Raw genomic sequence first — 18,793 nt, forward strand, 5'->3', positions numbered from 1 at the left:
CTAAAGTTAAGCCTTTAGGGCGGCATGAAGCCAGGGTGATTATAAAGAATCATTTGGTGAGCTAGCGAATAAATACAGTTGGCCCTGGAACAACATAGATGTGAATTGAACAGGTCCACTTATGTGGAGATTTTTTCAATACAGTACAATACTGTAAATATATTTTCTCTTCCTTAGGATTTTCTCAACATTCTTTTCTCTAGATTATTTTATTGTAAGACTACAGTAAATAATACATAGAACATACAAAATACATGTTAACCGACTGTTTATGTTATCATTAATGCTTCCAGTCAACAATAGGTTATTAGTAGTTAAGTTTGGGGAGAGTCAAAAGTTATACATGGATTTTCGACTGTGTGGGGGTCAGCCCTTCTAAGCCCCAATTGTTCAAGGATCCACTGTATACACCAAGTGTAGAAATGCTTGTGAGCCCATGATGTGTCCATCTGGGGCCAGGCTTCTAGGAGTAGTGTGTCCTACCAAACAGTGGTGACCGTGTTCCCACCATGAACTAACTGCTGTGTCCTGATATCATTATGTTTATTCAAAGTGGTCTCAGCTATCAGCAGTTGACAAGTTCCTGAACAAGATGAAAAATACTAAGAGTCACTAAGAACATCTGCATCTTTTCTGCCCATGAGGACAGGTGGGCTTAAAAGGGAAAAACCTGGCCCACTAATAAAAACACCAAGTGGCCACTTTGAACCACGTGATCCAGATAGACTCAGTCCCCTGGCTTTAGTTCCACTTTCAACTGACTGTGTGACCTTGGACTGGTAATGTAACCACTCTAACCTTCAATTCCTCACTTGGAAGTGTGAGTGATGGGCTTCCCGGGTATCCCACAGACTTGTGAAAACGAAATGAAGAGAGACATGTAAAACTTCCTGTAGACTGCAAAGCCCTACATGTTTGTAAGGGTTCTTTTTAACCTTTTCTAATTATACAGGTAACATTTATCATTCATTACCAAAAAAAAAAAAATCAAAAACACATGAAGTTTAAAGAAAAATTCCTCTGCCTCATTCCTCTGCCTCTCCCTTAGTCTTGAGAATTGACCAAAATTGACAAATTTATAGATACTTTATGTATATACTTTATATGAATGCATATGTATATTTGCATGTGTATTTTTTAACAAAAAAGGGATCATATCCTACTAATCAGTAGAACACCATGCAGTAATTTTTTTATGAGGGGAATTGTTACATATGGACATGTAACAATGATATTTTATGTGAAAAAGTTGCAGAACCACATTTAGAGTATGATAATATTTGTGTAGACACAGAGTACATGACTTCCTCTGGTAAAAATATATTGCAAAGGAGTGAGGTACTTTTTACTTCACACAGCTCTCTACCATTATCGTGTTTTCTCTTAAGCATATATACTTTAACAATAATTAATACTGTGCAAGAGAAAGTGGAGCATAAGTCGACAAAATGGAGACTATACTTTTGAAGATGGAAGGACAAATGGCAGACCAGGGATGGATTGGGGTGGGTGGGATACTGAAAGAGAAGAATATACAAAAAAAATGGGAAAATGAAATACAGGAAGCAAAATAAAAGTAAGCATGCTACGATTTTCAAAATTATTCATTAGGGAATAGAAAGAAACTGATCATACAGTTTCTGCTGTCAACTTTCGTGTACTATATGACTCCACAACAGGTTTCCACAACAGGATATTCAGTTCTGCTGACTGGTTAGTTCTTTTAAATGATCCTGCGCAACAAAGGGCAAATAGAGGCCAACACAGAGATCTGTCGAGAGGGGAAGAAGGGCTAAATAGAACCAGTGCTCAATTCCTTTACAGTTTACAATTTTCATGCCTTATTTTTAAAAATACACAAAACAGCCATAAATTTGGGAGATGTGCACAAATGACAATCTAATGTCCCCTGGTATTGTCAAGCAACAGAATTTTGTCTACAGACGCTATTGCTCTCAATAAATCTTTGCATCCTCTCCATCAACAAAGCCTGTCATGTCTGTGATCAAAATCCACCTTGAACCTCTCTACTTCTGTTTTCATCACCATCAACCCAGTTCAAGTTCACTCCCACCTCTTTTCGCTGCAGGGGTGCCCTGATCAGTCTCTCCATTTCCATGTTGGCTCTCCCTCTTCCCCGCCATGGCTTTTTCCACAAGAATATCAGAACAATCTTCCTAAATTGCTCATGGCATGAAAACCAAACTCCTTTGCATGACTTCAAGGAGCTGCATGACCTGTCCCTTGCTTCGTCTCTTCCGGTCACCTTTAAGGCTTCCAACTGTGCTAAGATCTTTCTGACCTCAGTCCTTTCCATGCTGTTGTGCAAACGGAAACGCTCTGCTATTTTTCGGGTTGCAGTTTCTCACAGATTTCTTCAGTCCCCTCCCATACTCTAAACCAGGTCACAATCTGTATTTCTATATTTATTTGTATGGTGTGGGTTTTATCGGACTTCTATACTCTATCGAAGCTGTGTAATACTCTACAGGGGTTCATAACACTGTCCTCTCTACTTTTGGGCATATTTGAAATTTCCCATGATAAAATGCTTTAAAATTTTCCCTCCGATCCTGCAAGCAAAAACCAACAGTTTTGCTTGCAATTATCCTAGTTTCTCATATCTTGTATTTTTTAATTTTACTTTCCTTTTTTGTGATAATTTTTTGGGTTTTTGTTCAGCAACCACATTAGAGCCGTAAAATGCCAGTATTTTAATGTTCCAAACAAGGTGTTATCTGCAAGACAGTGAATTTGAAATTAACATCAGATAACCTAAAAGAAAGGTCAGAAGTTCATTTGTTCTTTCAGTTTTTGCTATTGAAGTCTTTTATTTGACAGCACTATTATTCAGTGAAAAGGACTGTAGACTAGGTATATAAAACTTCTGACCTCGTTCCAGTTTGTCACTTTGAGTGAATCACTAGACTTTGCTTCCTTTTTTATAATTAATATAATACATAGGTAAAGTTTGAAAAATCGAAAAAAGAGCAGGCACAAACAATACCAAAGTTTGTGTTTTTTTTTTTTTTTTAAACATATTTATTTATTTGACGGAGAGAGAGACAGCGAGAGAGGGAACACAAGCAGGGGGAGTGGGAGAGGGAGAGGCAGGCTTCCCGCTGAGTAGGGAGCCCGATGTGGGGCTCGATCCCAGGACGCTGGGATCATGACCTGAGCCGAAGGCAGATGCTTAACGACTGAGCCACCCAGGCGCCCCCAAAGTTTGTGTTTTTTTTAATGAAGCGAAAACTCAAAAGAACTTTCCCCGTATTCATTAATAAGGTCATAACCCAGAAGCAATGTTCATACCAGGTGTATCTACAAAGCCAAGAACAGGAATCACTGCATCTCCTTCGTTAGATCTGATACTCTGACTCTTCTCTTTTCTGTTAACATATTTGTGCAACATGCTGTAGTACTGCTCCTTTGGATTGAAAGTATATAGTGATGAAATTTGCTGCCAGTCTTTAATGCTGGGGGTGTTGGATTCCTTCGGATGTGCGCACTCAAAGAAACATTTAATATTCTCTTTTGCCAATTCTGTTGCATGCTCTGTGGCCTGACTTTTAAGGATCTGCTGCTCCTGTTCCAAATAGATTTTCCAGAATTTCAACTGCAGGAAACTAACTGGAGATAGGCATCGGGAGACAGAGGTAAAAATCAGAAGGAAGATGATGACAACGGCTATCAGGATCCAGCCCAGCACCTTAGGAAAACACAACAAAACAGCAATTTAGTCACATTTTTTATAAAAAAAAAAAAAAGATTAAAATCCTTTTTAAAAAAGATTTTATTTATTTGAGAGAGTGCATGGGCACGCAAGAGAGAGGGCACACGCACGAGCAGGGTAAGTTAGGGGTAGAGGGAGAAGGAGAAGCAGAATCCCCGCTGAGCAGGGAGCTTCACCCAGGGCTCCATCCCCGGACCCTGGAATCATGACCTAAGCCGACGTTTAACCAAATGGGCCACCCAGGCGCCCCCAAATTTAAAACTTCTTACATAGAGTTTGAACTACTCACAGTGATGATGATGATCAAGCAACAGTTTTAGGTCTTAGTCTCTTAGGAGAAAGAAGTGCCGGTAACCTCCCAAACCCCTCGGTAGAACTGCTTGACAAGTCATTTTCCAAGTCATGTCAAGCGCCCTTGCCTATATATCACTCCGCTAGAATTCAAAACGTGGAATTTCGGCAAATCCAAAGAAACAAGCATTCATTTTCAAGAACCTCTGGGTTTTATATGCCCAGAAGCAGTGTGGGGTGGTGGCTTTAGAGCCAGGACAACCCATTTCATTGTAACAAATCTGCCTTCTTCTGGCTGGACAAACACCTCGACCTGCACATGGTGTATCAAGAGGATAATGCGGGATCGGAGGTCAAGGGCCCGGCGCGGCATCCGGCCCACAGCAGGTGCCTGAAACTGTCCGTGCGCTTTCCCTCCTTCTCATTCGTGTTACTGAAATAGTCGCCAGTCTAGTTTGTCTTCCCGCGCCCTGCGTCTGGAGCCAGGGCACCCCGCTTGCACCTCCCCCGGCCCCTCTCCCATGCTCCCCACGGCGGCCAGCGGCCCGCGCCGGACCTGCGACTGGGCCTTGAGCTCCTTCAGCACGTCCTGCGCGCCGGACTCCGGGGCCTGATGGCAGGGCGCCAGCGGCAGCTGGGCCTCGCAGGTGGCCTCGCGGCCCCGACACAGGCGCCGCGCCAGGGGGACGCTCCCGGTGGCGGCGCACTCGTAGAAGGCGCCCCCGAGCAGCGCCACGGACACCCAGGTGAGCGGCGCGAGCGCGGCGGCGGCGCTGAGCTGCGCGCACACCAGCGCGCCCCGCAGCCCCGCGCCGCAGCCCCCCGTGCGGGCGCTGCGCGCGCAGCAGCCGGTCAGCAGGCGCCAGGTGCGCGCGTTGAGCACGTAGCCCAGCAGGAAGAGGGCCAGCGCCGGCACCAGCAGGAAGACCAGGCCGTAGGGCAGGTTCCAGGTGGCGCTGCAGGGACACTGGAACACGACGGTGGAGAACAGGCGCTCCCCGCCCGCCGTCAGGAGGGTCACCAGGCTGTAGCCCAGCGTGCTGTGATGCTTGAGGTGCACGTCTAGCACCGTCCACAACTTCTCCATGGGCCTCATACCCCCGGGGGCGCCGTGGACAGGCCTGGAAGCTTCTGCCTCTTCACGGCCCTGCTCCTCCAACGGTTTGGGTGGGCTGAGGTCTGGGGCTTTCCACTCTGCTCAGCGGCAGCTTCCCGACAGGGGGGGAAAGGGCTTCTTGGGCCTCCGTGAGCTTTCGCTTTCTTATTTCAAGCAAACCAACTCTGGCTGATAGACCCTTTGACCTCAGGATCACTGGTGACTTTTCTCTCACAATTCAGGAACTTGACTGAGGAGAGACTCCATGGAATGGTCCACCCAACTGACGAGAAACCAGGGACTTCCCTCACTTACCCTTCCTGATTCAGTGCAGCTAACCCGATAAAAGAGTATTAAATTTTACTGGCGTCAACGCAAAACGCCAGATTTTCCCCTATTGCAGCCGCCTTCCTTCCGAAGCCAACTCTCAGACCCAAACGATTACAAAAAAACTAGGCAGTTACAGGAAACATTACTCGAGGACAGATTCCTGGTTTCAGTTTCATAAGCTAAATCACAACAAAGCCCAGCTCAAGTTCTAGGACCTCCACGATCTTCTGTCCTCTTCCTGTGCCCCTTCTGGACAGAATCACCAGCCTCATTCACACTGACTGTTCTCTCCTCTGATCTCCCACAGGGCGTTAGACTGAACATAGTGTACTGGCTTCTGCCTCTTTTAGTCGCCCAGGTATGTCCTAACACTGTCACTACCTGGACGACATAGCTCCCTCCCACTACCAGTGCCTGGTACAAAACCACCATTCTGTAGCATTTTGATGAAAAGCTGTTCTCTCTGTGTGAGTCCAAATTGTCATACAGGACAGTTAGGGCCCTCTTCCCTGAGATTAAACCGGGTACTGCCAGGCTTCCTGTAAACTTGCAGCCAAGTTCCCTATTTGAGGCATGTCATTTCTGCTTTATTCCTACATCTCAAAAAAAATTTTTTTTTGCTTCCCTTGTCCCTCAGCTGACTCTGCCCCTCTTACTGCTAGACTCTTCTTTACTCCCACCACGCATCTCCTAAAGATGTTGCCTCCCTGCTCCACACTTTCTATATACCGTCATGAACAAATCTCACTATATCCACAACCTTTACGCAGATGGCTTTATCCAACTCTCCCTTACCTGTAATGTAACTAAAATGTGCCCTCTGTCTTCTTGAGTAACACATTTCTCAAAACAAGAGGGAGGGTTGGCTGGCATTCTCCCATTACAATGTCCAAAGCCAGGCTTTTCCGTTCTCTTCTAATAGTTTATTCTCCACTGAGGCTCAAGCTATTCAGCACAACCTCCTCCCCCTCCTCACTCCTGCCATCTGTGTTCATTCCCTTCATTTATTAAGACTTTTGCATCTGGTGACAGCTCCTCTTCTCCCTAGCTCCTGTTATTTCATCAAGGATTTGGCTTCAAATATTTTTAGTTACAGAAACTTCCATCTTGTCACTCTCCTATCCCAGCTAGAGTAATTCATTTGTTAACAGTTTATTAATGAGTTCATTTTTCATTCAATCATTCATTTAAATGTTTAATAAGCTCCCAGAATATGATAGGAACCTATAAAAGTGCCTGGTATTATTGGGTACAATAAGGAACAAGACAAACAGAGACCTTCCTTTCATTGAGCTTGTACTAGTGAGGATAGATAATGAGGAGGAAACTCCTCAAGGTTATGAAAATAATTAAAGTGGAATCACGTGGTAGAGAGTATCCTGAGAAAGCCTTTGTAAGGAGAGGACATTTAAGGATAAATGTGAATGAGCAAGGCCCTGGGGTGCAAGGGAACTTAGCAGTCTGTGGCTGGAAAGAAAGCCAAAGTGATGGAACATTAAAGGTGAGAAGGAAGTTGGCACATCATGATGGCAGAGCTGCAGGTGAAAGGTCAGGTTTAGGGGCTCTATAGACCAGATATGTGGTTTGCAACCCTGCCCCTGAAACTCATTACAGACTGAGCCGCATCCTGACTGATTATCCTATCAGCTTGTGTCTCCAAACACTACCTCCTGGGGTTGCCACCACTGTGCTCCCCCAATCATGGATCTCCCAGATACCAATGATCACTCTGTACTTACTACAGGTTACCGTAATTGTGAGAGTCTGGGTTCTGCCAGCCAGTCTGAATTTTCTCCCAGTACCAGCAGATGAGTCTAGGACGTGACATCTACCCCTGCCATCACTGTAGTAGTGGGTGGTTCTAGTTCTAAGTTCTAGTTCTAAGTCTTGAAGATTGCTCAGCCCTTTATACCCAGCTCTGTCTGGAGAAGACATTGCTGAGAAGTTCAGTACTTAGTGGAAATAGAATAATATACTAACGGTGTGGGGAGGATTCAAGAATTTTTTCTTGAGAGTAGACTAAATAATATTTGAAAGACCTTTACACTTTTGAAAATCTATAATTTAACATCCGTTTACTTCAACTTTTAAAAAATGAGTGAGAGATTCTCATGGCAAGCACATTGGAAAACCAATTGTTATGGGTTTTGTTTGTTTGTTTTGTTTTAACTGTAGTACTTTGTTTCTCAGCACTGTCATTATTGCTGTCAGGAATGGGTTTCAGAAACCTCAAAAAAATTCGTGGAAAAGAAAGGAAGAGAAACTCTTGAAAGAATTTCACACTGTAAACCTAAAAGTTCCTTGTAGTCGTCTTCAAGTGAGCTAGCTCTCAAACGTTATTCTCTGTAGTCTTCATGAGAACTGAGACTAATGGTATGACCTTGCTTGGAATATGACTTCTAGATTCTAGCAAGGTATCGATCCTGGTCCAAGATCCACCCGTAAGAATAAAATCAAATCAAAATTCATCTATATTTTAAGTATCCACCATGTGCAAGACACAACTTTAGATGCCAAAAATAACAAGTAAATTTAGATCTAACACTCTTAATCTTAGAGAATACCTTTCTGTGCATTATTATGTATGGATATATTGTTTATGTATGTATTTGAAAATCTGAACCCGTTATTATCTTAAGATTTTTGAATGCTTATAAAAATTCTTCCAGTGGAAGTATAAAGCAGAAGGAGAGAAAGATCAGACCCTTTCCCTGACACAGGAATGTCATTTGTTAAATGGCAATCCCATGACATTTCAAGTAATCTTTTTACAGATTATTTTCCCCTTTTCTTAGCATGATTTTCTAAACCTATCATAAAATTTTAAATATTCACTGATTCACACACTAAAAAAAAATTTTTTTTTACAAAAGATGATTATTTTACCCCTAAGAACCTAGATGTGGCCAGTCTTTGCGGTCATCACTGTTGTCATCATCATTGTCATCATCGTCTGACACAATAAGTCTATAAAGGTTCTAGTTTTCCTTCCATGGTTCTTTTTTTTCTTTTCTTTCGAGAGAGAGAGTGCAAGCAAGGGGTGTGGGGGGCAGAGGGAGAGAGAATCTTAAGCAGACTCCGTGCTGAGCATGGAGCCCAACATTGGGCTCAGTCCCACAACCCTGAGATCATGACCCAAGACAAAATCAAGAGTCGATGCTCAACCGACAGAGCCACCCAGGTGCCCAACCTTCCATGGCTCTTAAAACCCACGTCTATCTTCCTTTCCAACCAGGACCCAGCAGAATGGCTCCCACAAAGACGGGTGGCGAGAAGAAGAAGGGTCATTCTGCCATCAACGAGGTAGTGACCAGAGAATACATTCACATCAACATTCACAAGTGCATCTATGAGGGGGTTTCAAGAAGTGTGCCCCTCGGGCACTCAGAGAGATCAGGAAATTTGCCATGAAGGAGGTGGGAATTCCAGATGTACACATTGACACCAGGCTCAACAAAGCTGTCTGGGTCAAAGGAATAAGGAATGTTCATCCGTGTGTGGTTGTCCAGAAAACAGTATGAGGATGAAGATTCACCAAACAAACTCTATCCGTTGGTTACCTGTGTACCTATCACCACTTTCAAAAATCTACAGTTAATGTGGATGAGAACTAATCGCTGATTGTCAAATAAAGGTATAAAACCGCAAAAAAAAAAAAAAAAAGCAGCAAACAAACAAACAAAATGTCTATTAGGAATTCTGGTAAATTACATTATGTTTTTCCATTGACTCAAATTATTTCACAGGTGGTTTTAATATATGCTAGAGCTTCATTGTCAATGGCCACTTACTTATACTTTTCTTCATCACAAGTCCGGTCCCCCTGCTGTCAAATTTGGTTTACTAGTTTGTGAACTATGATCAAAGATTTGGATTTCCAAAGATAATAATAAATAACAAGATTAAAGGACAAGAATAAAGAAAAAAGTAATTTAATAGGAGGAAATTTGGATTTCTTCAAATTATAAATGACATTATTGCCAAATCTCAAAAATTCACATTAACTCAATGGAGAACTTAAAATGTTGTGGAAGATCTTCCCTAAAAGAATATGTCACATGAGGGGCGCCTGGGTGGCTCAGTCGTTAAGCGTCTGCCTTTGGCTCAGGTCATGATCCCAGGGTCCTGGGATTGAGCCCCACATCGGGCTCCCTGCTCAGCCAGAGGCCTACTTCTCCCTCTCCCACTCCTCCTGCTTGTGTTCCCTCTCTCACTGTGTCTCTGTCAAATAAAAAAATAAAATATTAAAAAAAAAAAAAGAATATGTCACATGAGGGGTGCCTGGCTGGCTCAGTTGGTAGAGCATGCAACTCTTGATCTCAGGATTGTGAATTTGAGCCCCACAGTGGGTGTAGAGATTACTTAAAAATAAATAAATGAAATAAAAAAGAATGTATCACATGAGATATGCTGCATATTTAAAACATTCACATCTATGCAATGGAATACAAAATAGATGCATATGATTGAGGTAGATCTGTATGTGCTGGTGTGGGTGAAAAGACAAAGTTGACGTGTTAATTGGAAAAGGTAAACAAAAACACTGCATGCCATACATTCATGTAAGAAAAGAAAAGAAAAAGAAAATGTATGTACGTCTCTTGCTGTTGTGTATGATACTCTACAAGATTAAAAAATACTGTCAAATGCTTACCTCTGAGGGGCGCCTGGGTGGCTCAGTCGGTTAAGCGTCTGCCTTCGGCTCAGGTCATGATCCCAGGGTCCTGGGATCGAGCCCCGCATCGGGCTCCCTGCTCGGTGGGAAGCCTGCTTCTCCCTCTCCCACTCCCCCTGCTTGTGTTCCCTCTCTCGCTGTCTCTCTCTGTCAAATAAATAAATAAAATCTTTAAAAAAAACAAAAAACAAAAACAAATGCTTACCTCTGAGAAGTAAGGAGAGGGTTGTGAATGAATACAGGGAGAGACTTGTTGCACACCTTTCTTTAGTGTTTGTCTTTTTTTTTTAACATGCTTATGTTCCTTCTCCAATTAAAAAATACATGAAATGTTTTGATCTAATGAAGAATCTCTGAAGAAGAAATCTGGGAAGAGGCGATTTCCCAGGCTCTTCTTTGTCCTTCCTTCTCTGCACACAGAGCTTATATGAAGGGTTGCTCCCTGAACCTGAAATGCCAACAATTCACCTCTTCTTGCCAAAAGTAATAAATCCTAGTGAGAGACTGACTGTGTTTGAAGAATATAGAAGATAAAGAAACTGAGTGTTTGAGAACTGGAAGATGGCAAAAAGCAGTAGGAGGAGAAGAGGAAAAGATCAAATGGAAAGGTGGGGTTGGGTGGCATTTATCCAAGTCCTGCATGAAACAAGATGGAAGGACCCTCTGCCTCCTTCAGAGAAGGCTTCAACTGTGCTCTGTAGGGTCTTCTATGTACCCATTATTGGCATAGAAACAAGGCAGAGAGGAAAGGCAGGTGGAGAAGAATGGAGGTGGGTGGGTGAGTGGTTAGATTGTGGAGCTTTTGAAGGACAGCAGGAAGTTCAGTTCCCAGCAGTTCAGAAACCACCATCACTTCTTTTAAATGTTGATCCAGACAAGTTTTTCCTGAGTTTCTAGGAGTTACCTCTTTTGGTCTAGCTTCATTAAAAACCACCAATGTATGGGGGAAATCCAAAAAACCAATGTATTTGATGAGTTTAGATATTGTTTAATTGTATCACGGGACGCCTGGGTGGCTCAGTCGGTTAAGCAGCTTCCTTTGGCTCAGGGTTCTGAGATCGAGTCTCAGATCGGGCTCCTTGTTCAGTGGGGAGCCTGCTTCTCCCTCTGCCTGCCACTCCCCCTGCTTGTGCTCTCTCTCTCTCTCTTTGACAAATAAATAAAATATTTTTTAAAAAATAAAAGAAAAATAAAAGTTTAGATATTGTTTAATGTAGGCTGGGAACTGCTCCTGACTGAGCAACAGAGTGTTGGGGGGGGAAGTGACTCCTAGTAGAAAGAATTCCAATTTATCCCAGGATCCCTTTCCTGGGGGACTATTATCAAGTTGCAAGAACAATAAGAAAAGAAAGGAAATGCCTTTAAAGTGTTATTATTTTCTTCCCATAGGAGGAGGGAGTTGGGGCAGATATTAGAAAGTGCTTTGGGAGTTCATTACTGAATTGAAATGGTTTCTCATCTATACACACTGACACATAATCTTCAGGGCAACCAGAAAACCAGGCCAGAGGGACACCACTGTCTTCCAGTTGGAAGTCTTGGCCTTCTTAGGAACCCTGTACTCTCCTTGCTCCAACTCTGGGGGCTCGATACTCTGCTCCTTTAAGAAGTAACTCTCCCCTCTTTAGAGATTGCTTTTCAAAGATGAACATATAGATCATCATCTCTGTGCCTACATTCTTCTCCTAGGCAACATTTGCATCTTGGCAAGGTTTGGATAGTTCCATAACACCCTGTCTCCAGGGCATTTTCTGTTCCTTCTTCCTGTTCATTTCAGACAGTGCTATGGTCAGAATATGTCCCCCCAAAATTCGTATGTTGAAAATCTAACCCCCCAAAATGATGGTATTAGTAAGTGGGGCCATTCTGAGGTGCTTATGTCTTGAGGGTGGAGTCCTCATAAGTGGGATTAGTGCTCTTATAAAAGAGGCTCCATCGAGATCCCTAGCTCCGGGGGCAGTGGGGGGTGGTCTCACAGTAGCCATTAAATACTTCAGCACAGTCTCGTCGTCCACCTTACTGCAAGGGGACAAGGACATGTAACCTTACCATTTGCCAGAAGGAAAGGAATGATCATTAGTTCTACTATAGGCAACTCTTTTGTTTCACTCTTCTTCCCACTCCAGAAGTCACTAACCTTCTTCCCAAAAGAAACAAACCAGAAGTCCAAACATGGAACTCACAGTCCAGAGTCTGGGTAGTGTGTGGCACTCTCTACATCAGGTCTTCATGTGGCCCATCTTGAGCTACAGAACCATGAACTAACAATAATAGATTAATCTGTCCCCCTCAGGCAATGTACAGTGGAGGAACGGCAACATTTTCTTTAGCTATATAATCTTTCCAAATTAATGCAGGAGTTAGTTTTATTAGCAGCCAAATAAGAATTGGGTCTCTCTATCCTCCATTATCAGTTTCCAGGCTGCTCACCATGAGACTGCTAAACTAATGCCACATATTTTAGGAAAGGAAGTGAAACTTCCTTAAGAAACCTAATAATAAAACATAGAAAAAGTTATTTCCTCTTTGTTGTTGTCTATAACTAAAGTAAAAAGAAAAACCCCTCCCTTAACTCATTCCCTTATGTGTGGGTATCGGAGATAGTGGAGAAGTGGGGCAGACAGTGGGGAAGATGAGAAATTATTTTTATCATGGAAGTGTCCTGCATTAAATACCAGTATTTGGTCCGAACTAGTCAAAAGCCTCCACCAAACTACAAGGGAAAGGGGCAGTATGGTCCTCTCCTATGCATTAAAGGCAAAGAGAACTGGACAAGCATGAGCATGTGAAGTCTACCATGTGCTGTATGATCAATTTTTCTAAATTCACCCATCACCCCTTAATCTTTTGCAGCCTCCTATTTGTCTTTTTATTACATATGACAGTTTTATAATCTTTTATTTGTTACTTACTATTTTTTCATCTCCCCAACTAGATTATATGTTTCATGAAGGCAAGGATCATGCTTGATTTAATCCCTTTTTGGTTACACAGGTCTTAGTCTAGTGCCCAGGACATTATAAGTGTTCAGTAAATATCTGTGGGTGTAACGAGTGAATCAATCAATGAATGGATGAATGAATGAATGAATAAATGAACTACTGCAGAGTCAGCATCATGTCTACTTTGTTCAGCTAAGAACCTGAACCCTTCTACAGAGATCCTGCCTACCTGAGCATCTTGAATTGCCAACCTTGTGACAAACAGAAGGTAAATCTTTCCAGGGAGGATGAGGACAAGACCATGGAGAAGATAAGGCCATGGGACAGGTTCCAGGTACAGCTGAAGGGCCATCTGGACACCCACCCCCACTCACTTGCATCAGAGTGACCAAGCCACAGTGGGGGGTGGCGGAGAGGCAGGTGCCGGCAGGGTAGGGACTCTCCCACAACTTCCTCTTTCCTGCCCAGCTTAGCTTGTTTACTCAGCAGAGCTGTCTGGTATCTAGCCCTCACCTTCCCCACTACCAGCCGCATTTCTCTACCATTTCTCCTACCATACTTAGCTGAATTTCTCAAGGGAGGGACTTTTCTTTTTACTTTAGCTGTAGACCGCAACCAAAGGTAAATAACTATTTTTCTATATTTTATTATTAGATTCCTTAAAAAGAGTTCATCTCCTTTCTTGGAAGCAATGAGCCAAACAGGAATAGGTTTTGTTGACACGTAGTCTCCAGCTTGGCTATGACTCCACTTTGGCACTCCACCTGACCCCCGCCAGCCAGGCACCTGATGTAACTTATCCAGTTAACTTCAGTTCGGCTATTAATGACACTCTCCTAGCTCTCCTCCTAACTTGGGGACTGTTCAGCTAAGTGTCCTTGCCAGGCTCCTCCTCACAACCATTGATTTTGGTACTCACCAAAATTCAATCCTTTCCACCTACACTACCTGAATAATCTCCTCTTGGAGCCACCACTAGCTAGATGTGTGACCTTGGGTAAGCTTTCGACCTCTCTGTGCCTTGGCTCTTTCATCTGTAAAATGAAAATAATAGTATTCTATGACTCCTTGGGTTGTTGTGAAGATTAGATGAGTTGATAGATGTAACATTCTTTTTTTTAAATTTTATTAAGTTTTTTTTAAATTCCAGTGGAGTTAACAAACAGTGTTCTATTAGTTTCAGGCATACAATATAGTGATTCAATAATTCTATACATTGCTCGGTGCTCATCAGTGCACTCTTAATCCCCATCAGCTATTTCCCCCATCCCACCACCCACCTCCCCTCTGCTAAGCCTCAGTTTGTTCTCTATAGTTAAGAGTTTGTTTCTTGGTTTGTCTCTCTCTTTTTCCTTTGTTCATTTGTTTTGTTTCTTAAATTTCACGTATGAGTGAGCTCATATGGTATTTGTCTTTCTCTGACTTATTTTCCTCAGCATTATACTGTCTAACTCCATCCATGTCGTTGCAAATGACAAGATTTCATTCTTTTTTATGGCTGAATCATATTCCATCATGTATATATACCACCTCTTCTTCATCCACTCATCCATCAGTGGACACTTGGGCTGCTTCCATAGTTTGGCTATTGTAAATAATGCTTCAATAAACATAGGGGCGCATGTATCCTTTCAAATTAGTGTTTGCATATTCTTTGGGTAAATACTTAGTAGTGTGGTTCCTGGGTCATAAGGTAGCTCTATTTTTTAACTTTTTGAGGAACCTCCGTACTGTTTTCCACAGTGGCTGTACCAGTTTGCATTCCCACCAGCAGTGCACAAGGGTTCCTTTTTCTCCACATCTGCCCCAACGCTTGTGTTTCTTGAGATACATGTAACATTCTTAGAATAGTGCCTGTCAGAAATCAATCAGCGGTCAATGACTGTTATTCTCTTTTTGCGTGTCTTTGACAACCAATTCCACGTCTGTATGTATGTTACCATTTCCACGTCTTCACCTCCAGCCCCTCCCCTCCTAAGTTCTCAATAGGCCTTTCTGATTGCCTAGCAGACATTTCTGCTTATATGTCCAGCAGTCACCTCAAACCCACAATAGAACTCATTTTCCCCCTAAAACTTACTTCTCCTCCAGAATTTTTCTGTCATGTAAGGATATCAGTCTTTTAAGCTAGAAAACTCAGGGTCACCTGTGGGTGCCACTCCATGTCCTGCGCAGCTCCATGCTGCCTCGGGGCCATCCCTCCAATCGGAACTCTTCTCCACCCTCACTGAAAGTGGACCAGCCCATTATCACCTCACTCCCCTCTGGTGGATGCCACACAGTCCTATCAGAGTTAACTTCCTGGAAGAAATCGAAGTAGGCTGGAGAAACTGTTCTGCCCATGTGAGTAGGATACAAAGTACAAAAGCTCATAGCAATAGTATGTGTGTCAGGCAAGAACTGGTTTAAAAAAGTCAAAGAACAAATATCCGACAGCAACATACAAGAGAAATTGCAAAATATTCAGACTGGAGAATGCTGTTCAGCAAGTTTAAGTAAATAAATGGCAGCGACGGCAACAACCAACAAGGACGAATGTTACAAACATTATGTGGAGCAGTAAAAATCAAACACAAAGAAAATTTTAAGTGTGATTCCATTTATAAAAACTTCACAAGCAGTTAAAACAAAATGTTATTTTCTGAGGAAGTATATACAAGTAATGAAACAGTAAAGAAAAGCAAAGTAGCGATGAAGAGTCACAAAGACAGTGGTTATTGTCTTTGGGGCTTGGATGGGATTACAATTGGGGTAGAAAGATGGGGCAGGTGTTCACAATGTTATATTTCTATACCAGGGTGCAGGGTATAGAAGTGTTTGCCTTATAACTATGCTTTACACAGCATGTTTGTTTTAGTAGTTTTTAGTTTAGTTTTAGTAGTTTAGTAGTTTTCTGACCGTGGGTTATATTTCTTAACTTACAAGGCAGAAAAAGAAAGAAATCTAATTACACTATTTTCCAGTTGAAAACCCCCAATACTCCCATTGTCAAGAGGACAAGTTCCATATTCCCTTTGTTGACATAGAAGCTTTTCCCAGTCCTGCTCCAGCCACCTCTGTCCACTCCATCCCATGCACCCCGGTTTCCAACAGCACTGACCTCCTACATTACCCATACTTATGTATCAGAGTGTTCTTCAATGATGTGCCTTTTCACTTGCTTCTACTGCTGCTTTGAATGACGTTTCTCTGTTCTTCACCCGGCAAACTACTCTCCTTTAATTCTTCGTCCAATGTCATCTCTTCATTGAAGCTATCCTCACAACCCCCAAGCAGAGTTAGTGGTTCTGTTTCCTTGTTCCCACACTATTAAAAAAGATAATAACTCTGCAGTAGTTCTTAAGTTGCCTATTGCAACATTCCTTTCAGGAATTGTGTCTCTCCTAATCGGGGAGCTTCCAGAGGGCCAGGACCTCTTCCTATTCATCACAGTGTCACTCAATAAAGTCAGTCATTCCCTGTCCACAGCTCTTCTCACTCCCGAAGTAGCCCTCACCATATTGCATATTAGCTTTCTCTCCTTACACAGCTGTCTCAATGGATGTCATTCAATTTTTGTGAGAATTAAAGTAAGATTGTGTAAAGAACCCAGCGTGGTTTCAGTTATAGTTTATAGATTTTTTTAGCAGTAGTGACTCAGAAATGTGCTAGAGGGCGCTAATTCACTGCTGTAATAGGCTATTGTGCTCTATGGGGTGTTAACCCTTGACTTGATCATCTAACAGAGAACCAAAGAAAGTTTAGTAAACAAATTATCAGCCATCTTTATTCAGTGAAATAAACGAATATAGTTCAAGAATTTAAGTCTGCAACTTACTTGAAATTATTTGGAGGAAGAACAATCCAACAGCTGGATTGATGGCATCATAGACTTGTTTCTGTCCCTGTTTGTTTATTCCCCAACCCAGGGTTGGTCCAGCTTGCAATGGAAATGTCAAAGCAGGCAACGTTGATTTTGGTGATGCCTTCATATGCACAAAAGTGAAGAAATGAGGTGTTTCCTCAACTGGGAAACAAGAGAATTGGGCTAGATCAACTTCAGGGTACCTTTCAACTGTATCATTCTGTAATACACAATTCTAGTTCTAGAAGGAAACAGGCGTGATCTCCAAAAATATAAACATTCAACCAAAAAGTGACAAAATTTAATCAAAAGTGAAAAACAAATCTGTTTAAATTCTCCAAGCTGGAAGACAAAACAAAACAAAACAACAGTTCCATTGTTCCTTCCATAGAATGCTGGGGTTTAAAAAGCAGTGTGAGTGACAAGTGATTGGCTGTCTGAAAGATGCATTGATCGTGAAATATTTATTCTAGACTCTTTTATATCTCCACACCCAGGAATAATTATTTCAGACGAACCTTTGTCTTCTTTAGGAGAGGGTGATAAAGTAGGCTTATTTTATATAAAGTAATAGCCAGCCAGTTGAAAGCATTATAGGTTTACAATGACTTCATTCATGTCAACCACCTGAAAAACCACAAACATTTATGAATAAGAGCAAATTCCAGATAATAACACTAAGTTAAGAGATGAATATTAAGAAATTAGTAAATAATTTGCTTTTATGTTTATGAAGAATTTCTACTTCATAAGAATCAAAGTGACTCACAGTTTGGGTATAAGATGAGACCAGAAACAAAACGCAAAAGTCTGATTTTGCACTGATGGTTATTTCTTATGCTCTCTGTAAGCCATGCTGTGGGATCTTAACTATGACAAGTAGTTGTAATTTCTAATATTTGGGGATGTCTTTTAGAGGAGGAGGCAGGCTGGGACCCAAGCAGGTAACACAGTAAAAATACGGCTTCAGTGGGCGACATGGTACACGTTCAGAAGGGCATTCGTTACAGTGGGGAAAGCGTGGGGAAAAGGGAGCTGTGGCAGAAGACAGGGAAGAGCCCAACACTGAGCCGGACGCCAAGAAGAGTAAGGCGGGAGCAAAGAAAAATGAAAAAGAGGCAGCAGGAGAGGCACCAGTTCCGTCTGAGGACCCCCACCCCCAGATCAGAAAACCTCACCCAGTGGTAAATCGGCCACACTCCAGAGCTGCTCCTGGAATGTGGATGAGCTTCAAGCCTGTATTAAAAAGAAAGGTTTAGATTGGGTATAGGAAGAAGCCCCCCAGATATCCTGTGCCTCAGAGAGACCGACTGTTCAGAGAACAAACTATCAGCTGAACTTCAAGAGCTGCCTGACTATCCCATCAGTACCGGTGAGCACCTTCAGCCAAGGAAGGGTACAAGGGTGTGGGCCTGCTCCCCCACCAGTACCCACTCAAAGCCTCCTATGGCATTGGTGACGAGGAACATGATCAGGAAGGCCGAGTGACTGTGGCTGAATTTGACACATTTGTTCTGGGAACAGCCTAGGTACCCAAAGCAGGTGGAGGTCTGATGCGCCTGGAGTCCTGGCAGCGCTGGGATGAAGCCTTTTGCGAGTTCCTGAAGGGCTTGGCTTCCCGCAAGCCCCTTGCGCGCTACGTGGGGGCCTCAGTGTGGCTCATGAAGAAATCCACCTTCTCTACCCCAAGGGAAACAAAAAGAATGCTGGCTTCATTCCACAAAAGCGTCAAGGCTTTGGGGAATCGCTAAGGCCGTGCCACCGCCTGATAGTTTTGGGGCCCTCCACCCCAACGTGGCCTATGCCTACACCCTTTGGGCCTCTATGATGAATGCTCAATCCAGAAATGTTGGTTGGCGCCGTGATTCCTCTCTCTTACCTG

The 18,793-nt window shown here is 42.8% G+C and overlaps 1 protein-coding gene and 1 pseudogene across 1 annotated transcript; one reads left to right on the forward strand and one right to left on the reverse strand.

Moving 5' to 3' along the window:
• Nucleotides 1-3,187: 3,187 nt before the first annotated feature.
• On the reverse strand, nt 3,188-5,518 carry CALHM6 (calcium homeostasis modulator family member 6). Its single transcript, XM_032407387.1, has 2 exons — nt 4,581-5,518; nt 3,188-3,709 (listed from the first exon to the last, which is right to left on the reverse strand). The coding sequence occupies exons 1-2, from the start codon at nt 5,118-5,120 to the stop codon at nt 3,287-3,289; spliced, it is 963 nt and encodes a 320-aa protein (XP_032263278.1). The 5' UTR covers nt 5,121-5,518; the 3' UTR covers nt 3,188-3,286.
• A 3,178-nt stretch (nt 5,519-8,696) lies between these two features.
• LOC116634713 overlaps nt 8,697-18,793 on the forward strand; it is a 10,793-nt pseudogene continuing 696 nt past the window's right edge.

The sequence above is a fragment of the Phoca vitulina genome, unplaced genomic scaffold (assembly GCF_004348235.1).
Source record: "Phoca vitulina isolate PV1807 unplaced genomic scaffold, GSC_HSeal_1.0 scaffold9, whole genome shotgun sequence".
NCBI classification, from domain to species: Eukaryota; Metazoa; Chordata; class Mammalia; order Carnivora; family Phocidae; genus Phoca; species Phoca vitulina.

Bases quoted from the DNA above. Each gene is read 5' to 3' on its own strand.
- CALHM6 (XM_032407387.1), bottom strand. From the start codon at position 5,120: ATGAGGCCCATGGAGAAGTTGTGGACGGTGCTAGACGTGCACCTCAAG. The intron at 3,710-4,580 runs GTCCGGCGCGGG...TGTTTTCCTAAG, and splicing joins AGCTCAAGGCCCAGTCGCAG to GTGCTGGGCTGGATCCTGAT.